The following is a 24,606-nucleotide window of genomic DNA, read 5'->3' on the forward strand; positions in this document are numbered from 1 at the left end:
GAATCTCGAGATCGACAAATAATTTATAATTTTTCTTTTTTTTAAATAAATTTTATCTTTATTTCTCCATTATTTATAGAGTTACTATGAATCATTCCAAATCATATATTTTAAAATAATATTATAAATTTAAAATATTTCTATACTTTATCGGAATTTTAAGAGTCAAGTTCCCGCACATGCGCAGAATCTATTATTATTCTTAGCATTGTGCTTTTAAAACCAGATTTACACAATACTTAAATAAAATATATTTGGACAAATATTTTAGTTTAAGTTATATTAACGACCCGTTTTAAAGCAACACTAGGGCTACTTTGGGACGAATCTCGTAGTTTTGAACCTCGGTCAGATGATGAGGACGAAACCTAAGCCAATTTAACGTGCACCAGATTCGCTTACACGACGGTTTTACGGTGGAATCGGGTCTCAAAACCGCCACACCCCGGTTCCGAAGCCGAGACCTTACAACCAGGCCACCGCGGCCTCTTGGGAAAATCAATCCGTATCATTAAAATAATTTGATCTTTAAGTTGGTATATAAATAATTTTCGTACAACAATTATTTGAGAAGTTATTGATGAAAAACTGAGCAAACATGGTCAGTTATTTTGTCATTTAATTAAATCTGTTGAAAGATAATTAATTCTGTAAAGTCCAAATCAACACAGTTGACATGAAAATGTACCTCTAAACGGAAATAACAAATTATATGTTGCTACTGTTTTCTGTTTAGAAGAAGATGATGTGATAGACACTTTATACTTTATATTGTTTGTAGAAAGTATATCGAATTGAAATTTCATTTCCATTACATTTGAGTGTTTACTCCTTATACCTTAGTAATTTTGTGCAATATTGTTCAGAATATATTATCATTGAAATAAACCCGAATAATTTTTGGGTTCTTCTCTGTCATAAGTGAAGGTTAAAAAGAAACAAACATTGCTATAAAAATGTTAAATTCCTTGTGACGTACCATAGCTAACTGTTTATCTACCTCATAATAGCCAACTCATGTTTGAGTTAGTGATTGATAGAGCAATAACGCGGATCCCCGTTATTTGGAACAGCTCACGCTTGCACCTGCTAGAAGAACACAGCGAGCTCGCCATTTTTTTGCTTTAAAGAGTCGGGAATTACATTATTTGTCTTATTTTGTGCCAAAGAAAGATCGAACAGAAATATTATTGGTGATTAGTTAATGTTATGCATCGAATACTTGTTGATTCCGGAAGTAATTTTTGGATATTCTCGAATCATTGTTCACTATATTGAATGAATCATTTCAAAACTCATTGTGTTTATTTATCAGAATCTTATTGGAATTTATTTGTTTAGTTAGTAAATGAATATCATCCCATAAAATTGAATAATGATGGCTGACAGTCGAAGAAATTCAGGTAATAACATTTAAATAATCTTTCTATAACATATTTGATACTTAATTGTTTATTTTCTCATATAAGAACTGAATGACAATATAATGATGATAGAATAATTTTTAATTTAATTTAACTAATTTTGTTATAACTTTTTACTTATCACAAAGAATGCGTGCCAAGACACATGCATAGATATGCTATATTTCTGTCACGCTATTTCTAAAAATTATTATTAAAAAAATATATATAATCTTTTTCCGAAATAATATAACACATAAATCGTTAAGAAACCCCTTTGGTGACAACATTTTAAATTGTTTTTATTAATTCTGAAAAATATATAAGGACATTGTTCAGTTAAAATTGTAAACATATATATGTAGGAATAATATTATAATATATTTTTACAGATGCTATTTTGCAATAGCATCCGTAGTAATTAATCTACACTTTTAAACGAAAATGTTTAGATGTATACTTGTGGAAGGTAGACAAATCTATCGCACTTATAGCCATGAAATTTGTCAAATAGTTAGTCATAATAGAAATAAATAGATCCTTGACAGCAAAATTTAAAATTTAATTTATAAAATTTCTGTTTAATATTTTATATTTTTTCGAATGATTTTGCTTTTGTATTTGCCCTTGAAATCTTTTCTAATAACTGAGAAAATTGATTGAAGAGAGGAAAAAAAATCATTCATTTATTTAGAACATTAGATTTTAATTTGAAAAATTTGCTTTGCACATCTGACTTTATTCAATGAATTTTAAGATTTTTTTTAAAAAAAAAATCAGTTTTTCTACCTGGAAAATCTTAAGAATTATAACTAAAATTTCTACATCAAACATTTTAATTTCGTTTCTTTTTCAAATTCTTTCACGTCATTATTCAATCAGTTTTTCTAATTTAAAATTTAAACGCGCAAAATAATATTTTTTATTTACCTGGTCAATTCAAAGAGTTTCTTCTCGGATGCGCGATAAAACAGCGAGTATTCGCCCAATGATTTACTTTTCTGCCGATTTGGCAAGAAGCAAAATTACAGAAATTAAAAATCACTGAAATTACTTTCTTTTTATAATTTTTCTTCTAATAGCATCGTTTGCTACAAACTTTTTAATTTCATTCTCTCTCTTTCTCTTTTATTTTTTTAGTATGTTTTCATTTTTAGTTATTTATTTCAATTTTTATCGTCTGTAATTAATCAAACGATATCACTGTAACCAAATAAATAAATGAATGGATAAATAAATAAACAAATAAAAAAAAGATAAAGCTCAAAATTAATTTTTTTTACTTTCTTTTTTATGGATTTATTTAATGTTATTGTAGTTTAATTTCGCTGACATTCATCCTATCATAGGCAACTCCATACGGGATCTGTTGACGTGATATAACTTGCACTACAGGGAATTTACTAACTTTAATTTGAATATTTAAAAGGAGAAATCATGGGTTGGATATAACAGAGAGATATGACAACTTTAGTCATTAACTACTTTAACAGAGAGAATAGTACAACTTTAAATTATTCATCTAATAAAATATTAAAGCGTAAGAGTAGGAGAATTCCGAGAAAGCAACATTCAAACTTTCCGTATATCCTTTATTATAGAAGTAATTTATCGTCATCGCAAAGTATCCAGACAGCACACCCAGTAAAGCATTTTCATAGCATCCACGAAACCAAGGAACAATCTTAATCGATGCTTTTTTTAAAAATTATTTTAAAATTATTTCACATTAAATAAACAATTTAAAAATAATATCGATTATTATATTACTAATTTTTTTCAAAAATAAATGTTCATTCGTATGGTACTTGTACTATAATTAGAATTTAACGTTAATATAATTAATTATAAGCATGAATTTAATGATGATAAATAATTTAAATAAATAACTATTATCACCTTAAAATCATAAAAAGTTTAAAATTTTGTATTTTAAAGTAAAAAAATATTTTTTCTTACTCTACGAAATCGTATTTATCTCGGGAAATTAAAGAGAATAAATGATAATTTATCAAATATACAAGCAAAATATAGAAAGTGGATATTAAATTATCGAAGGCTTAGTTAGTTATTAAATTATCAAATACCTTAGAAGGTAATTTAGTAACTGAATACTTTAGTGGCTATTGAGTAATCAAACTTCTAAGAACATTAAAAAGTAACACGAATAAGAATATCAACAAAAAACTTTAAATACAATTATTTTTTTCTTTTTCTATGTAAGAGCAGTAAAAAAAAAAAAAAAAAAAAAAAAAAGATTACGAAGTAACGAAAAACGATTAAAATGATAAATGTTTTACATATTACATTTTAAGAATATTCTACATTTTCATATTAGATTTTAAGAATATTTTACATTTTCATTCTACATTTTAAGAATAATTTACATTTTCATAAAACATTTTAAGAATAATTTACATTTTCATAAAACATTTTAAGAATAATTTACATATTACATTACTGTAGGGAGAATTTCTACAGGAATCTTGCACCAGAAAATTTTAACATGTTACAAAACATGCTCAATGTGGCTTCCACCATTTTCTGAAACCAAGTGAAATCTCATTACTGCATTCTCTATAGTAGTCTTAGCATATCAGGAGTAATGTTAAGCACATGTCAATGCATCGCATCTTTCAGTTCCGTCAAATTGTTCAAGTTATCAACATAAACGGTACTTATGAGATAACACACATTGAACATGCTTTGTAACAAGTTTCAGAAACGATTAAACACATTTTAAACCGATGTCTTCATGTCCTTTTATGCTTAACAATATCGATTCAACACCATTTCACCCCAGGTGGTAAGCTTTTGATTTTTTTTTTTTTTTTTTTGCAGAAAAGAAATTCTTATGATTTCCTTTAAATAATTACCAAGATTGATAACATTTGGTGCAATAGTTTTCCTTTTATGATCATTGTAAAGTGGAACTTTAATTATTACCACCCTGTATTTTTGTATTATATTTAATACAAAAGTAGTTTGCCCTTTCCCAATATAATGGATTGCTTATGTATTTTTTAAAATGATTGCATTTATCGGTATCGGTAAAATACAGTATATCCACCAAAATAGAAATTATTATTTAGAAAATATTGTAAACATAAAGTACTATACCATTCAGTTATCGCAAATGAATACATGCAATTCCAACAAACAGACGTCGAGAAGAGAAAAATGCCAATATTTCACCCTTTTATGCTTATTGCTTAGATTAATATTATGTAAATTAGATTTATATCGGCATGTATTATGATATAAATTATGATGTAGACTATTTTAAGAAGAGTAATAGTGCTAAAATAATATTATTCTTAGAGAGCAATATCATTTGAGAACGCCGAAAGAACACCTGCAGCTACAGTCAACAAAAGCGAAGGTACAAAATAATAATAATAACAAAATAAAATAAGATATTATTCTTAGATTAATATCATCACATGGCTAAATCATATGTTTTCGATTAAACGTATAAAAACACCGAATAAATTTTAAAAAGCAGATGGTATTTTATAGGCAATTTGACTCGAGTTTCGTTTTGCGAAGAAAAGTGAAATTTCGTTCATATATATATACTCTTTTTCTTCAATGAAAATGACATTTAAAATTACACAAACTCAATGCATGGCACTTTAATGGGCATGAAGTTACGCCTAAACAATTGAATTGAAATTAAAAATAAGTAATATCTCGGTGAAGCAACTGATCTCCAAGGGCGAGTTATAAATAGTAGAGAAAAATGTGTTATATTTTTCATCATAATTTCCGAAAATATTGTATGAAAAAAATGATATTAAAATTCAGAAAACGTCTTTTGAATAACACTATTTTGTTTGTAGTGAATCAATTTTAATAAATTTTCAAAGGTATTTTAAAATATATTTACAATAATGCGTTTCATTATTACACGAAATTCGAATTTTTTTCATTGTTGCTACGAATATTTCATCCTAGTTTTTTTTATTTTTTTATTTTCTCGTATACAAAGTATAGAGTAAGTATAGTGACTCGTCAAAACATTTGAGCACCAAAGTTTGACGAAATTCCACGTTTTAGACCTGAGTTTAAAAAACACATTTTTGGAAGATGTTAATCTGTCTGTCTGTGACAAAGATAACTCAAAAATGATTTAAGCTAGAAGGTTGAAAGTTGGTATACTGTTTTTACATCAAATTTGTAGATTTCTATCAAATTTTGAAAAAAATCTAATCAGAGGAATTCCTTCCGTTGTATATAATTAACATGATAGCTATAAAACAAAGAGGACTAGATAGATAAAGTTCGCTACTCTATCTATCTATCTACTTTATGTATCTGATAGTATAGACAACTATTAAATTTTGATCCATATCCAATTAAGGGTTGACTGTCTATCGGCTTGTACTTTCAGAAACATCTAAACGTAGTAACTCGAAAACAAAATGAATAAATATATCAAATTTGGTGTGGGAGTTTCTGACTAAAAGTATACTTTTGTGGTGAATTGGATTGAGCGAGGATAGAACCTGGGAACATGTGGTTCTCAGTCCAGTAACATAACCACGATACAAAAAAGCAATCGCTCGGGTAAAGTAGCTGTTAACTGACTTGTAAGCTATTCACTACAGACTCTCCCTCCAGTGAGTCGGAGGTGAGACGAACGATATGAGTGTTGAGTGGTGATGTTGATTCTAATGTGCCTGTACCCATTTCAGCATTTGAGTTGCGGCGAGCGTGTGGTTGCTGTTGTGTCAAGTGAGTCTGACGACTTTGGTTTGCTGTGGGTAGATGGCGCCACAACAGTTGCACGAAGGTTGAAGGTTCATCGTCCGAGGTCACCAATGTGGTGAATTGAATTGAGCGAGGATAGAACCTGGGACCTTGTAGTTCGCAGTTCAGTAACATAACCACGATACAAAAGCAATTGCTCGGGTAGCTATTCACTACACTTTTGTGCCTGATTTTTGTTTAAATGGGTTGGGTAAAACGTGTCTAAAACACGAATTCAATTTTCTGCTGTATTTATCGCATGTGTGGGATTTATCGCCAAAAAAATTCGCCAAGGATCACACCTCAGATTCAGTAAAAATGCTAAACTGGAGCCAAAGGTTAATATTTCTTATCTACTGTAAGCCAGTGGCATGCAAAGCATTCTCTGGAATAATATCTTTATTCAAGAGTACGCGAGAAAGTTTTGGGAAGATCATTTTGCTGGTCTTTCATTGTGCATGATCGAAATATGATAATGAAAAAATGTTGAATATTGAGTGTCTTTTTCTCTTAAATCAAGCTTCTATTTTTAATAAATTTCTGATTTTTTTTCTTGATTTTTACGATTATGGATACGGCAGAAATATAGGTAAGGTGCATAACACAGTAAATTATGTATAAGGCTTCAAAATCAGAGGGAGTTACATCTTTCATGAAACCTGAAGTTCAAAAATACTTTGATAAAGTAGTCATTTAAGATCAACTTGTGTGTGAAAGATGTCACTGATATTTTTAGCAATCATTAATCTCAGTGAATCCGTTTATCACAGAAGGTGATATTGTATAAAATATTAAATATACGCAATAAAATACAGCATAAAAAATCAAATACACCTAATGACGTAGATAATAAAACTTTTACATAGCCAGATAGGCATAAATTTTATTATGCTCGACCAGAATAGCTACTTCCATTTCTACTGCCTCTTCCGCTGCATGAAATTCATAGTAATAACAATCAGAAAGTTGTTATGCTTAGATTTTTATTTTAGTCTTGATGTCTTCATTCACCTATAAATGTTTATTACATATTTCTTATATGAGTGCGAATCAACTAGAAGAACTGACACAGATTCTTATTTCAAATATCAATAAGTAAAAGTCATTTCTTTCGCAATGGCAATAAACCTTGTCTATCTGCTGACCAATGCCGCAGCTGTTCAATCGTGGACTATCGAAGTTCTCAACAGTTTGAGTGTGTTTCGAAATATGTGCTTTTTTATATCTATCTTGATAATGAGATTGCAAAAAATCAATTGGTAGTAATTCTGTTTCCCTAAAAATTATTCTAATCATATTATATTTCGTTTGGAATAAAAGCCTTTAATTAATTTTCATCGGAAAAAAAAATCAATTTGCTTTAAATAGTTTTCAATTCAACTAGCAGATTTCAAAGCGGTCCGATTCATTTTTTCTTTTGTCAAAATATTCAATCTTTTATGCTAATGCAATTTAGAGCTCATACTATCTAATTCAGTATTTTGAAAGAAAATTCTTCAAATAAAAAAAAAAATAAGTAAATAATATTTTCAGTTAGTAATACAAAAAAGATGGTTACTACATTTTTAGAGCTTAAAAAATACAAATGAAATTTAATCTATTGGTTAGACAATTTATCTTTCGATTTCTGTAATTGATAATTTTTTTATTTATGGTGATGTTTTTTTATAGAAAGTAAAAGCTTAGATTTATTTAAAGATTAGTCAAAAAGCTTTTGATCTAAGAGTTTTGACTGTTAAAATCTCTAAACAATTAAAATGTCTGAATTTTAATAGTATATTTAATGAACTATAAGAGAATACTTGATACTGTTACAAAAATTTTTCTACAACAAAATACCGTCGATCAATCATAATAACGTAACGCATTTAATCGCTATAGTTCAGCAGCTTGCTTGCTTGCTGTCTAATCCTCTCCAAATCTTTTACTTGTCGGCGATTCCGCCTCCTCTGTGTCTGCCTTTTATAGTTCCGGGAGGCGGGGCTAGAATCGTCAGACCAATCAGGGCGTATCTGAGTGTATTTTGGCTCCTACTGGATGGATCGTGAAACTTCTCAAAATTTTCCGTATGATCCATTTAGTCGCCAAACTCGCCAAATTCGTCACCAAGTCGCCAAATGGTCGCCAAGCTCTCAGGTCATTGACGCGGCAGCCGCTCAGCACAGATCTTACAACGGTCTTTCTCACGATGACACTATTCGTGCTGGGTAGCAAAATGACATATTTGCTAATGACAGATTTGCAAAATGACAGATTTTAGTAAAATTTGGTCGCCACTGCTGAATTTGTACTAAAGGGTGGATTAGAAAAAATCGTTCAACAAAATACGCAACATTAAGTTTTACAAATGAAATAGTTGTAGAAAGAGAAGACGACCTACAAAATTATGTAAATTATCATAAATAAAATCTTGAGTTTTCGATTATCGCAAAAAAAAGAAGAAAAATTAACTGTAAAAAATGAACTTAATTTTTTATTTTATTTTCTCGTATACGAAGTATAGAGAAAGTTTTGTATTCATCAAAAAATTGAACACAAGATTTTGATGAATCTTCACGTTTTAGACTTCCTTGTGTTTAAAAACAAATTTTCGGAAAATGTCTATCTGTCTGTAACAAAGATAACTCAAAAACGCTTTGAGCCTACGAATGAAATTCGGTATATGGTCATATGTTAAATTTGTATATTTCTATTAATCTATTCAGAGGAAGTTTGTTTATTCTATTATAAGTAAAAATGATAAATACAAACGGAAAGAGTTAGACAAATAAAATTTGGTACATATTTTAACTTCTAGATTCTAGACCCATTCTAATTTTTGAGCCATATCCAGCAAGGATTTGAACATCTGTCTGTCTGTACTTTTATAAGTATGTAAACGCGATAACTTAAATATATCAAATTTGATATGTGGTTTTGTGCGTACAATTGTAGTCCTGTGTCAAATGTTGGCTTCAATTAGTTAGTAAAAGCATCTGAAACATTAATTCGATTTTCGGGTACTATTATCAATATGCCCGACACGCCAAAACACTCGCCAAAGATCAAGCGATACATTCAGTAAATTCTAAATTCACGCCCAAGCTTAATTTTTCTCAACCATTGTACGCTAATGCCATGTAAGGATAGTACACATTTTTTTTTTTTTTTTTTTGTAGGGAGGGAATAACATCTTTATTAAGGAGGGTACGAGAAAACTTTGGGGAGACTTCTCCCGTTGGTTGCAAATGATTTCCACTGATAGCGTCAATACAAAACCTCAATGATGAAATCAATTCATATATACGCCTGCATATTAAAAGAGTTATTTTTGTCGCCAAGAGAAAACTTACTATCATGCTTTGATGATTTGGCGATCTCATTTTATGATATATTCCCCCAATAAATAAATAAATAAAAAAAAAAAATAAAAAAAAAAAAACTTTATTTTATATAAGTTTAAAAATAAAATATTGGTTTCCCAAAATGTTATCTACTTAATACTTGAGGTTTTATAATCTTTGTTTAAGTTCTGTTTGACCAAATATATGAAATAAATTTTAAAAAGTTTCCTTTAATATACTCTCATTTCTCGTTGTATAGGCAATAGTGGATTCGCAAAGCTGTGATTCATGGTAAAATTATCGATTTTTCTAAGCTGCTCAGCTGCAGTAACTTTACGGATATCGGATTGTTAAAAAGATATCAAGGATTTTTGTAGTTACAAAATATCTATTTTTGTATTACATTTTTGAAATTTATCGTTTGATAGAATGCAGTAAATTCGTTTCTTTCTTTCTTTTTTTTTATTTTGAAAATAAAATAAATATTAATGCAAAGCAAAACAAGGTAAGAAAAGAAATTATGATAAGAATATGATAGCGGAAATCATAAACGTATGTGAGTGGTTGAGATTCAGAGAGTAATGACTGGTTTACACTCGACCAGTTAAAAGACGACGAGTATAAACACGTGCATATAAAGGCTGAAAAATGCTGTTTGGTCGATGGCAAGTAATTGTCCCGATGGGACAAAACATTCCGCTGTATCGTAATTTTTTCTTACTGCGCATGCGTTTGTAGAATTTGGCAGGGTTTTTTTGTGGTGAAAAAATTGATCACTTACCACAGACTAATTCCGACATTTTTTGCTCTTTGTTCTTTCTAATGCAAGGTTGCATTTTTAAAAATTTTATTTGCCATTTTTTTTCTATAGTTTTTCAAATTAAGGTATGTTGACCTTGCATTAAGCAGTGAAAAAGAAATACAGGAACGCCAAAAAGGCAATATATAACCAAGCATGGAATGCCTGAATCTATCTTATGAAATTGTGACAAACATAAATCAATCACTTCCAGCGCATGTGCTACCCATTGACCGAGCGTAAGCCCGGCATTAGCGTGAAATTTGAAATTATTATATTGGGATAATAGCAATAATAGTAAAGCTTCTTGTATTACGAATAACATAAAATTAAAGTATCAGATAACCGTTCTCTAACATGAAGTCGAATAATTCCTGGAATCACGAATTTCAGTGAGATTAACGCAATAAATAAATAACAGGCACATTCTTATTATTAATTCAAATTAGAAAACTTAAAAATCCAGAGATAAGACCATGGAATATTATGAAAAGTATAAAAAAAAACCCCATGGAACTTTAAAAACAAGTACGCACTCTTAAAATACAGAATACATTCAGGAATCGTAAATAATTTGTCAGTACCTAACCATATTCATTATCATAATATAATCTTTATCTCTCAGTGATAGTTGTAGTTCCTCTTGATCTAATCTATTGTCATAAACATCTTTCGGTTGATTTAGGATGAATATAGTTCGATAAACTTGATAACGGAAAATGACGCTTTGTGTCACGAATATTCTAGAAAATCTGGGGCCTAAGGAATAAAAACGCGACCAAGAATTACATAAAGAACAACATTTGCAGACAGTAATGTAAACAGACAATAAATCGCTAAATAGAAATAGTAATTCTTAGCGTAAATAACAAGAAAGATTGTTCTGGTAGTGTTAAGAATTCAGTTGACCACGTGGTCTTCCTGGGCGGAGCTAGCTGCCAATCATGTAAATATCACGTGGTCTCCCTGTTAATGTTAGTATATTTTTTTTCCCAATAGAAGCGAACTTGAGTCATGTACTAGGGGAAGTGTGATCTCGGCTCTCCCTCCCCCCGAGAAATTTTATATGTAGTTCTCTAGGCCTACTACACTATGGCGTACTCATGAGCCTTTTGTTGTTGATGTTACTAATAAACCCCATAAAAGACAATATGTGTCTTCAAGTCATTTCACCCATGCAACAATCTTCACTATCAAATGAATTATTGTGTAATCAAGAAAAGCATCGGTAATTTATTTACAGGTAGTATGGGACAGAAGACATTCTAGGAGAATTCCCAAATCTCGGTTTCTAATAGAGATAGAGCCGTAATTAAAAAAAAAAATCCGAGTTAAGTCACTAAAGTCCTCACGTTTTTCATCAAAGTTGGAAGTCATAGAATGATTTTTAACATCCATTAAGAATTCCTGTAAATATCTCTTTCCAACTGTCTCTCTTTTACCGTCATGGCAGAGAAGAAAGCAACAATATCTAGTTATGTCTCGGAGTTGAGAATTCGTGGAATAGGTGAAATTTCTTCATTTTCTGCTGATCAAGGCGATCTTGAAATATCCGAAACTTCATACATAAACAATCATGCTCCGGATAGTCGAACGATAGAGTTGAAATGTTTTGCACTTCAATCATATTTATCATTTCTAGATTTCAAAGCATCAAATGCTTATTTTTTAAGAGTTGATTTTCAGATTTGTTTGGTCGTTATAGCAGATGATTCTGACTAAAGGAAATAGATCACATGATCACAAATATTTATTAGGAATTTAAGGTTTTTCTTTTTACATCAATATATTCCTCGCCTCCTTTTTTGAACAACCGTAACCGTTACAAGTATAAGGTTATAGGAAGAATTTAATGCATTTAATACAAAGAAAAAGTAGAGAACGAGCCAGGAATTAGTAATTATTGGATCTCAGGCAATCTCTATCATAGTAAGAAAGAGTTATTTAATAAATATCGCGCTAAATCACATATCTCATATATTACTTAGCTATATGTTAATTAGTGATACAATGAGATATATTAAGTTAGTTTTAACAATAACATAATTTCGGCATACGATATTCGGATCAGTGCTTTTTGCAGCAGGAGTAACGTTCCTTTGAAATTATTTTAATGCATCTTTAGGTAAATAATAATGGCAATTCTTGACACATTTTCCTTATTAAAACTAATTTATTTTTTATTAATATTATATAGCTACGAAGTTTGTATGCAGGATTTTGAATACCATGTACATTGGCAATCTATTAGAAATTGCTGTATAAATGCTCGTAATCATATAATTAATTCCTCTTGCAAAAATTAGAGAAAAATCCAAAATTTAAAATGAATCATCTTTGCTCTTCAGGAACGTGCTGTTGAATGCATTGTGATTTTCGAATATACATCATAAGAGCGGAAGAACAACTGTCAAAGTGATAAAAGTGTTCGAACGGCCGATTGGGAAAATGATGAAGTGGACAAAGCGGGGGTGTGCACCACCGGACGAAACAGAGTCCAGTGGGAGGAGAGCTTCCACACCCGGAGTGGAGGGTACGTTTCAAAGGAAAACGAAAATATTTTTTAAATCAATGGTTGTGGGATCTGCTTTGGCTTTGAAATTCGATTAAAATCATAGAATAGATAATTTTTTTCGCTGATGCTGCGTAAAAATCACCTATATTCAAAAACTTTTGTCTGACTTTTATTCCATTGAGATCTGCCTTATGTAGAACATTTCTTATTGTGGATAAGCTGACTTTTTTTCCCTAATGTCTTTTCAACTGTAATGGCTAGCTTTGGTGTATAAAAGAACGGTTTTGCTTTCATTTTTCCTATTAAATACTGCAGATCTGCTTCAGTGAAAGTCTTATTTTGAGCTGACTTAGACTTATTTTCCACATGATTATTGGTTTTGAATCGTTTTATGGTGTCATGAACCATTGAGTGACTTCTGTTGACAAGTTCTGGTATTTTTGATACAGACTTTTCATCTTCAACATGCTTTATAATCAATTTTCTTTTTTGAAGGAAATTTATCATAATGCAGTGCTCCATTGCTGCTTCTTATAGTTGGTATAATGTTTTAAAAATGTTTTAGCGAAATATGTTTGTCTCAATTTTCTCATGAAGTTTATAAGGAAAACGTAATATAAAAATGGCGTGTTGTAAGAGAGTATGTTGATAACCAAAGTAACTGATTCCAAGGGATTTCACGAAATGATTTTTCAGGAATTGACAAAATTTTTTTAAACAGTCGGAACAATATGAATGTTTACTTTTTGTTAAATTGCGCTTATAAACTAGAAGCTAAGAAAAATATAAACAACCGGCAAATAACACACTTAAATGGCGACCTAAAATTGTGCAGATGGCAATTATATTTGACTGAATTAATTGTTTTTTTAAGGGGTATGGTAGCTTTCACGATGGTTGATGAGCTCTCACTCTATGACGATCGTTTTCGTTCAACATTATTATATACTATACATTTGTAATCTCTCACTATGTTTCCTTTCATTAATGAATCGTTTCTCTGCTTTATAGAAATTAATGGAACATGGAATATTCTCTAAATTCGCAGAATACACAAGCACAAAGCAACGACCGAAGACATGTAACCTCTAAGTGATCAGATTCAATACTTCGTGTCTTTATGCTGGGGACACTAATAATCGACTTCTTTCCACATGAATGGAACTAAGTTAATTATTAACGATTAGCACCTTAATTGGGTCTTCATCAATCGCAGCAAACGTTCCGGGGCGTTGCCAAACTTAAAGTTTTATTCACTCCTCTGAATTTCATAAACCATTTGCGCCCTGTTCATTCATTTACAACTTTTCACAGCCTATAATGCATTATCGATTCTTTAAATCAAGAATCTTTAAATGTTAAAAATGCACTTTTTTCCCTTCAAGTTTAATCCAGCACCCAGTGAATATAATTAAATCAAGAGGCCAAGACATTGACGAAAGTAATGCCAGAGATTAAATGAAATTTGTCGGTGTCATTGCCGTTACTTCATATGAAAGCACATGAATCATATTCGTGTCCAAGTATGTTTATATTTCTTTGACTTTGAACATTATAAAACAAGCATAAGATGCAGAAAAAGTTTATTTACAAAATTAAAAAGAAATTAACAACATCGAATTCCATATATCAATGTTTTTTCTAAGAAATGTGCTGTCCTTCGAAAACTCAGATAGCCTTGTTTCTCCACATTGTCTTTCCGAAAATATGCAATTACAAGAGTTAATGATTGCATTTCAATGATCAGGGCAAACTATTTGATAGTGGTAGATTTTGTGAATAACTCAATATCAAAAATTAAAGTGATATAATGTTATTACCTCCAATATTGCCATGACTTCTTAAATATTGCAATGATTTATACTGTCACTTGCTTTTTGAGCAAAAAATTTTGATGTTTATTAGTACTATTAGCAATTTGCTAGCTGGTTTCATGTAGATGGTACTTATATCATCTTTCTTTTGCGCCTTTTAATTTATATTGAATGTTTATTGTTTACTTGTTTGTGGTTATTATTATTTCGAAACATGTTGTCCATGATGACCACTAACTCCAAGCCCATATTTACTATAATTTTTTAAATATTTTTTAAAATTTAAATTAAATTAAAAAAATTAAATTAATTTGAATTCAAATTTAGCAATAAAAATTCATTACATTTTAAAATGAATATGGAAACAATTTATGATCCATAAGATTTCAGATCATTAAAACAGAAAAAATACGGCCAGCAATGACATCGATTTCATAAATCGGAAAAATATTGGAAAGGGGATTTATAAAAAACAAATACATTCATACATGTGCAAAATGCAAAATTTATCTACTCTAAGATTTGTTGCCTTCAAATATTTTTAATACAATTATTTTTCATAGAATTTTTTTTAGATTGAGCATTAATATTTCTTAATCAAGACTATTCACTATAAAAAAAATTCAAATTTTTCAATTATCAACAGAACACGTCCTTCCACTCATTCTGTTGGAAAATATGATCACTGAATTTAAAAAGTTTGTTAGTTGCGAAAGATATTTTAAGCAATGTTGCAATAAATTACAATTGGGGTATGCAGTCGCTTTTCTTTATTTAGTTTACAATTTCTTTATTCAAATCATTATTATGACAAGTATGTTCTGTTTCCCCTCAGGTAATCAGAAATTATTCGTTTTTTGCAGAACTTCCTCCCAAAATTAGGAAGACACCTGCAGAGATCTCAAAAGTTTTCAGATCCCGGCTCACCCGCAGGAAGGTTCTAGACCCAAATGATGCCATGGACACCAGCCTGAGACGATGTCTCAGCACTGTAGATATCACTCTTTTGGCCATCGGTCACATGGTGGGATCAGGAGTCTACGTCTTGACTGGTACCGTTGCAAAGAACATGGCGGGACCTTCCATTGTCGTGTCATTTGTCATCAGTGGTTTCGCATCTTTATTGGCGTCTCTAAGTTACGCAGAAATGGGAGTGCGATATCCGAAGTGTGGATCTGCCTATTCTTACACATATCTAGCTCTTGGTGAGATCTGGGCTTTTCTAGTGGGATGGAGCATGGCATTGGAAAATGCCATCGGGGCAGCTGCCACTGCAAGAGCATGCAGTGCTTATATTGATTCACTGACTGGTGGTATAATCAGAGATAGCATTGATGCTGTTATAGGACCCGTAGATGTCGTCTTGCTATCCGACCATATGGACATCTTTGCCGTCTGTGTTATATTGCTTTTCGTTATTTACCTGTCTTTCGGCATCAAATTTACATCTTATCTCACGAATGTCGTCGCCATTATTAATGTAATAGTGATCATAATCATCATCTCTACAGGGGCTTACTATTCCGAACCAAAACATTGGTCTAGTGAGGAGGGAGGCTTTTTCCCATACGGCTGGTCGGGGACACTTGCGGCTTCAGCCTCCTGCTTCTACGCTTTCGTGGGATTGAGTTCCATTGCGACAGCAGGAGAAGAAACAAAAGATCCACAGCGGACAATTCCAAAAGCTACTATCATTGTCATAACCATGGCGACTTTAGGATATGTGGGAGCATCTTCTGTCCTGACTTTGATGGTAAACTACAAAGACATAGCCGACGAGTCTGGTTTTCCAGAAGCTTTTGCCGCGCATGGAGTAGAATGGGCAAAATTTGTAGTTGTCATCGGAGCAGTTTGTGGAATGGCTGGGACAATCATCGGCAGTCTATTTTCACTCACTAGAATAATTTATGTGATGGCTGATGATGGTCTCTTATTCACATTTTGTTCTAAGGTCAATGTGACAACGAAAACACCTCTGAGATCAATGTACGTGTTTGCAGTCATATCCATGATACTGGCTCTCACAATGGATATTCACTCCTTAGTTGAAATATTGTCCATTGGCACATTATTCGCTTACATGATCGTGAGTGCCTCAGTTATTATTCTGAGATACAGACCTAAACTGTTAGGACCTCGGCTGGATATCCACGAGCTTACGTCCATAAGTGAAAATAGTGTAGTCAAAACACCTGCTATAGACTATGGGGGTCAATTCAAAGACCGTTTCAAGAAACTAAAAACGTATGTGAACCTAAATCCAGGTCGACTCCCGACATATTGTGTGATTTCATATGTCATTTCATGCTTCTCTCTCTGTGTATTTTCGAAGACCTGCTTTTGGTATATCACCGAATGTTATTGGTGGGCGATTGCAATTTTATGCATTCTTCTATTATGGGTCATTGCAAGTTTTGGAATCATCTTGCTGCATCAGCAATCCAGCCAATCTCTTCGTTTCAAGGTAAGACCTCTTGGATCTGAATCTTAAAATTAAATAATAACTCATAAATTTCTTTTGGAGATAAAAAAAAAAGAAAAAAATTCTTTGGATAAAAATAGTTAAACAAAATTTTAAAAGCCAATCAAATTACTGCAGATGAAGTTTTGAAATGCTGAAGTATGGATTTTAAAAATTAAACAGTTTAATAGCAAAATATGGAAATAAAACATTTAAACATTTTACATGCAAATATCATTTTCCATCACCAGTATAAAAAAAAATTGTAATTTATGCCTCATTTTCAATCAATGTAGATGTGACATTAGTATGATCCATTTGTTACTAATATTATCACAAAAACAGTTCATTTTAAAATTTGGCAATAATCGCTAAAATTCATTTTATTTGTAACTATTAGTACGTATTCATTCTTACTTAATATTCATGAAGATTATGTAAAAAAGCATCATTCGTTATTCAAAATATACTTTGAAGATTTTGCCTTGAGTAAAACGAATGACTAACGCATAATTTTATGTAATTCTTTTAGCAATATAAAGTGAGATCCTAGAAAAAGTTATTAATTTACAGTGTTTTTTCAAAATAAATAAGATAACTGCACATTACAATAGAAAGAAAAACGTTGCTATATAAAAAATAATTAAATCTTTCTAATATAAAGTTGTCCTCCAAACGAGAAGGTCTCGAAAATGGCATGTTGCCATTTAAGTGTGATATAACTATCTTAAAAAAGGACGGTACTTTATTTATAATACTATACATATACTTTAATAATAGATATCAGCTTCTCCTGCAGTACGATAAAAATTGTTTTAATTGTTCAAGTTTGCCAAAGGTGGTTTGATTGGCGAAGATGGAACATATCTTTGGCGAAAGTTCAGTAGAGATGCCTAATCCACGATTTTTTGAATAACAAATAATTTTGCTATTGTTATTTTTAAATATGCGTTCCAAATATCTGTTATTTCAATCATATTATTAATTTAAAATTATTACTTAATATTAAATATAAAATTTATTAATTGTAATTAATACTTAATTTACTAATTTAAGTAACATGTGATTGAATTAATTTATCTATTTCAGCTTACTTCTTAAATTTGATTTTTTTCAAAACTATTTATTTAATTTTTGTATTGGAGTAAACCATTTTCTGAAAAATTTGAATTAAATATAAATGTCATTTCTTTAAATAGTTTACTTTAGTTCTATATTCTACCAATAGATGGTGCCAGCAGTAAATGGCATATATGCAAAGTCAAATCATAAGCAATTAAGAACGATTTGTATGGAGCAGTGCATCAACACATACGAATACCAGTAAGATCGGTTACTCTCATGAAGTGGAGCAGCGACTTCACACTTTCCAGTAAAGTCACCGCTCCGATAAATTTCAGTGATATGCAATTCAGTGATACGATGATTCCAATAACCGGTCCGTTCACTTTTCAATCAGTTCACAGATTTCTCCTTTTCTGTTATGTTCGAGAGCTTCCATTGGACAAATCGTATCGATTGTTACTTTCCAGCGAAGTCACCGCTCCGGTAAATTTCAGTGATATCGTATCGATTGTTACTTTCTATCGTGATCCAAAACCTGTAATCGAAATATCACCAGTAAGATCGTATCAAGGATTTGAATCACACCCCTCTTTGAAAAGTATTGATCACTTGTATTTGTGACTTTTTGATATTGGTTACGTAATAACCGCTCTGAAAATATTCGTCATCCCTAAAGTTCAGCACTTTATACTCGTAATCGTGTCTGTTATGTTCACAATAACGCATCATTATTTACTGCAGCTTTAACATTAATCTAGGTCAGTGATGCGAAAAATTTCGATCCGCATGTCATATTTGCCCTGCTGCGGACTTTAAAATAACTGTAAAACAATTTAACACTTTGCTGGCATGATTTGCGCTTGTGATTCATGCGTGATTTGTGATCATTTGCGCTTGTGATTTATCATCTTTAGGGAAGCCGAATGAGAAGTTGAGAATTTCAGCACTTGTAAATTCTATCGTTCCTGCTGGCACGAGATCGTTAAGAACTTTTATAAATACAGCCATAACTTCATTCATTGTTTTAGTATTGAAGGATTTTTCAAATAATATTATTTCTGAGACTTTATTACACAAGAATTATAATTACTAGCGAAAATTTTGCTTTAGATTTTCCTTAAAAAGTTTCATTTCCCTAAGTTTAACCGAATATCCTAATTGGAAAAGATACTTAATACCTTGTTAATGATTATAACATAACGTATCAATGCGCTTAATGGCTTTAAATAGTTTGAAAATTGCGCTACTTTTCGATTTATTTAGAAGAATTTAACTGAAAAGAGATTGCAAAAGAAAAATTATAAAAATTTCTGTGTCTACTGTTGATGATTATTTAGGAATTATCTGTGGGAAATAACTTCAAATTACTAAAAACAAACTTACTTATAGTAACTTTGAGCTCATTATCTTGAAACTATCTTGGGATTTTCGTTGAAAATGGCTACAATGGTAGGCTTGATGCTAATGTATTCTGCATCAAAATAAAATAAAAAATTTACAATTTTGAATGTAATTTGTACCATTTTTCGTATCAGTAAATATGTCTAATAATACACATTCCGTAATAATTTCCACACAGAATAAATAATTTTTTTTTATTCTGAAGCCAGAGAATAATACTCTGGAAAAAATGAGTCTGCAATATTCACTATTCCATTTCCTGGATCCAATAGTGGGGTGCAGAATTGGAGATTTAGAGGCATTATTACTAAATCTCAAGATTTGGGGATTCAAAATGCGTGACAGATTTGGCGACTTTGGCGGCAAAAATTAATGTTCCAGAAAATACAATTTTGATTCAATATTTATTTAGAAACGAGATTCGGATATTCTTCTAGAAAATTTGTTACCCTGTTGAGAGATTATTAAAGACGAAATGCTCACACTGGAATTTCTCTTTGGAATTTCGATGGTGGAGCAAGTTCTCTAGCTATGCGCTCTAAGTGATATTGTTTTTAAATTAGCGATTTTATGTCCTTTTATGTATTGAGTGTTTACAAAGCTGTTCTGTATACGTCTCAGTAGTGCGTTTTGTACTCGTGTTTCGTATTTTCTTAAGGAATAAATCAAAATTTACTGATATAAGGAATAAATTCGACATATTAACCAATTTCATCGTAGACTCACCCAAAATTTTCGTAATAATATAATCCAAAAAAGACTTCGAATGATTTTTCAGAAGGATTGAATATAATAACGAAAACTTCGAGAAAATCTACGCTGAAAATTTTCTGAAATTATTAAACTGACATAAATTTAACAAAACAATACTCATGAAAAAGTAATCCATTTATCAATATTTATTTAAAATTCATAATATATTTAGATGAGTAAAATCGTGCATAACGGGAATCTGATAATGAATTGATTTTATAGATAAAATTTTCTGGGTAAATGTCAAAGATAAGCTTCACAAAAAATTTAATGAGCGTAGCAAAATCTTAATTTAATTTTTAATGAAATAGGAAACAATTTTTTCTTTGTAATTAACGCTTAAACCATAATCTGAATTCAAATACATCAAAACAGGTAAAATGGTGCTTAAGAAGTAGCATCAAACAGAAAGATATTTCAGCTCATTTTATGCGTGTAGATCTTAGTATTTAATATTAAAAAATTCAAAATATATAGAGATGTTTCAAAATAATCGACAATTCAATAATATCTTAAGAAGATATACTGAACACATTAAACTCTCCAATCAAATATCTGAACTCAAAAATAAGCAAAAGTACATAAATTCATTTTTTTTTTTTCGCTATTACCTTCATTTGCCTTTATCATATTTTTAAGAATTCAGTGCATTTTCAATTGTTCGTAGCCAAGTATAACTTGTACTCTGATTAGCTTTACTAAATTTCAGTTATTGTTCAATTCTTGTAAATTCAGTATTCAGTAAAATTGATTCGAATTCGTTCTATTTGCAGGTTCCTCTTGTTCCATTCATCCCAGCTGTAAGCATTCTAATGAATCTTATTCTTGTGGTCAATCTGCAAACAGGATCATGGCTGAGGATGCTATTCTGGCTTTCTCTGGGTAAATGATATTTCGCAGTTTTCGTACTTTATAAGAAATCAGGAGATAATTATGGTGATTCTCCTGATTGTAAACAATCAAGTGCATGATACTACATGTGTCCTCATGTTAGAATGCCTATCATAGCGATGAGCTGGTATACAAAGCAGTAAAATTTGATGCAAGCATTTTAAATATTCCTATCCTTCTCCTAAGTATAAAAAAGATACCGAAATCTTTTTTAAAAATTTAAAATGTCCAACACAGTAAGATGTTAAAAATGCAAAGAAATGCCACAGTAATAAAAAATGACGTGTCCGAGCATAGGCAACGTGGAATTATGGTAGATACTACTTTTTCCCATGCCCAAATATAATCATTAATTGATTTAATTTTTGCATACTAAATTTTTGATCTAAATCTCTTAAAAATATAATCGCGTTTCTTTTAGAGTTTTTTGTTTTCCGGGAAAGCAGTAAACCTCTACATCTCTCTGCAGAGAAAACGCTTCAAAAAGTGTATTCTGAACATTGCAAATACTTTAACAACAATGCTTATTTAAAGAAAGAAAAATATTTCACTTATACTTTAAATACATTTCAGATAAATATAATACAGAAAATTACTATTTTGCAGGACCTGTCAAGAGCAATAAGCAGTTGAATGAATAATGAATACTCCAATATATTATGAATAATTTTAAATTTTTTAATAGATTTTTCAAATAAAATTATTAAAAAACTTATCTCTAGTAGGAAATATGCAGAAACAAACGAGGAGACGATTCCAAATAGTTGAAATTACATCTATAGATATTTGACGATGATAACCCAAAAATATATTTGAATATAATTTTATATGAGATCTAAAATCGAAATAGTATGTAGATTTATTTAGATATTATCTCAAACTTATGGTGAAATTCTTTTAAGAGAAGTTTGTTTGTCAGTGTGCACGTAACCATGAGTTAAAGGGGAAAAAATTGGCGAACATTCCAATGTTAAGTTTTGTTGATTCCTTATTAAATTTTTTAACAAACCTGTCCACTTGTTCACTGTCCAGATATTTGTGTATATAATACAATAAAGTGAAAAATACAACGAGTGAATGTAATAAAATTTGGTTCATGGTCTTGACGTTAAAAATGTAAATGTGTACTAGATTTTGGCCTAATAGAAGAAAATCCATAATGCATATATCTAATCCCTTCAATAAGACGAATCTAAACTCAAAACGTTCCTTTATTCTGGAAATATATACGAAAATAGATAGCTCAATACTTCTGCCGATTTGTCTAGTCTTCACATGTTAAAAGTTGAATACTTCTGCTATTTTTTAAATATTTTTATAATGTTCTAAAGAGAAGACAAGAATGCCAAATAAATCTAACGGGAGTGGTCATCTAAAACTTCCTCGCATACTCTTTAACAAAGGTGTTATAACTCTCCTCGCATAAAAATAACAAGAATAAAATAACTGACTAACTAGAGTTCTAATTTTTTTTTTTTTTTTTTTTTTTTTTTGCCACTGTAAATCATATCTTCTTTCGACAGGTTTGTCTATTTACCTCTCATATGGGGTGGAGCACAGCAAGTTGGACATCATCGAGACCACCGAACCTCCCAAACCCCGTCCCTGGAGCGCTTCTGACTCCGCCTCTTCCTTCGATGCCCGCAGGAAAGCAGGGGCGGCCATGAGGACAAAACCGCCCGTTGCCACCACTCTCTCCAGGGAGTTCCTCTTCACCAATGTGGATCCGATACCCTGATCGAATACCACCTGTCGCATAGATGTGTACATAGGGAAAAGGTGTCGGAAGAACTGTACAAAGAATTATTTGCGGTGGAGGATCTCCATTCAGAAGATGAAGATGACTTTTATCCCTTTTTTACTATTTATATTTAAGGACAAAGTATGGAATTAAAACGATTAAGAACTTTAAGGAGTAAAAATACTTTACATTATCTTGAAGTTCTTCGAATAATTACAGATTATGGTCGCAAAATGATTGAATTTTTCATCATGGAAATAACAAGTTATTAAGAGACAGAAGTATATCAGAGTGATTCTAATTGGAGATATTAAGAAATCCCATTGGAAAATTATGATCTACTGAGGTAAATTTATAGGCTGATGAACAATCTCATTTTCGCTGCGATATTTTTTTACAAGAATAACAAAGGCCGCATGGTCCCTTCGCGTCTTATACCGCAGTTTTAATCGTCATTTCAAAAACGAACAGAGCACAAAAAAAAATATTTCACAAAAAATGCAATTATATAAAAAACAGTTTTATTTCTAAATAGCTCAATATATTTAACTATATTTTAGTAGTTATTCCCGTATGTTCTTCAAATGAATAAATTTTAATAAAATAAAACGAAATATCTTAAAGTAGATGAATTTTTGCAAGAGAAACGTAAAAGTGAAACTAGAACTTGCAAACGAAAAGATTCATCAAGAGGGCAAAGACAAAGCTTGAGAAGGAGAGAGACATAAAGAAAAGTGCTCGCAGCTGGACGTACGTCAAACCTAGTCTGCAGTCAGAGCAGTCAAGTCAACACTGAATTCCAGAGAAGGAATATTTCTTTAAGGAGCAGTGCAGCTGCTGTGTGGAGAACGAAACTGATACCTTCTGGGGCTGGTCTCCATGTAGCCTCAATTTGTATTTCTCCTACCTCTTACTTCATTTTCTGTCTTCTTTCTTTGTTATTATTCTTTTCCTTTTCGTTTCCATCAAACTCGTTATCTGGGAAAATAAACAAGTTTTAAAGCGAAAAAAAGAAAGATTTTAAATTAATTTCAGAACATGCAGCCCTATTCGACCAGCCGCCACTCCCTGTTCTATCATCTAATCCAGCCATGAACTTAGAGGAAACTTATAAGTTTTATTGCGAAAGAAAAAAAAATATTAACAAACCAGAAAAGACTGGAACAAAATTCATATAAACTCATGGGAAAGACTACATTTCAAAATATTGAGAATTTGAAATACTGCGAAATAATGTTGATATTTTTATTATAGTTTTACGTCTGTATTTTTTATGAAATGTAAAAACTTAAAATAAACAAATCTCCATCAAAAATGAAAATCAATTTATCCGTATTACTCAATAAATAGTTTTCATGTACTTGTATTAAACTATTATTGTTAAAATAAAATTTATTTGCCTAGAATGAATATAGATTACATGCATGTTAAAAAACAATTAAGCAAAATTTACGTTGCAGACAATTCTTATACATTATTTTAATCTTGTAAACTGCACTAGACTGTAAATTGCATTAAAAATTACAGTACAATCAATTTTGAAATGTTAAATGCAGGAGAGTTAAGTCCCTTTTATGTCGAAGATCTCTATGTATTGATTTTTTTAGAAATCTTGGATTTTAAAAAAATTTTCTGGACATGGAATAAAATTTCTAGATATCAAAATAATAGATCCATAAAGAATTTAT

The 24,606-nt window shown here is 30.8% G+C and overlaps 1 protein-coding gene across 2 annotated transcripts; it reads left to right on the forward strand.

Moving 5' to 3' along the window:
• Nucleotides 1–1,052: 1,052 nt before the first annotated feature.
• Nucleotides 1,053–24,321, forward strand: LOC129969423 (cationic amino acid transporter 4-like). Of its 2 annotated transcripts, XM_056083990.1 has the most exons (5): nucleotides 1,053–1,403; nucleotides 12,626–12,810; nucleotides 15,470–17,070; nucleotides 21,060–21,168; nucleotides 22,701–24,321. In XM_056083990.1, exons 2-5 carry the CDS (start codon nucleotides 12,726–12,728, stop codon nucleotides 22,913–22,915), a joined length of 2,010 nt encoding a protein of 669 aa, XP_055939965.1. In that variant the 5' UTR covers nucleotides 1,053–1,403; nucleotides 12,626–12,725; the 3' UTR covers nucleotides 22,916–24,321. The 2 variants fall into 2 exon arrangements, with proteins under 2 accessions (XP_055939965.1, XP_055939966.1); XM_056083991.1 differs by lacking the exon at nucleotides 12,626–12,810 and having other exon boundaries at nucleotides 1,054–1,403; nucleotides 22,701–24,317.
• Nucleotides 24,322–24,606: the final 285 nt, after the last annotated feature.

This window comes from Argiope bruennichi, chromosome 5, assembly GCF_947563725.1.
Source record: "Argiope bruennichi chromosome 5, qqArgBrue1.1, whole genome shotgun sequence".
In the NCBI taxonomy this organism is placed as follows: domain Eukaryota; kingdom Metazoa; phylum Arthropoda; class Arachnida; order Araneae; family Araneidae; genus Argiope; species Argiope bruennichi.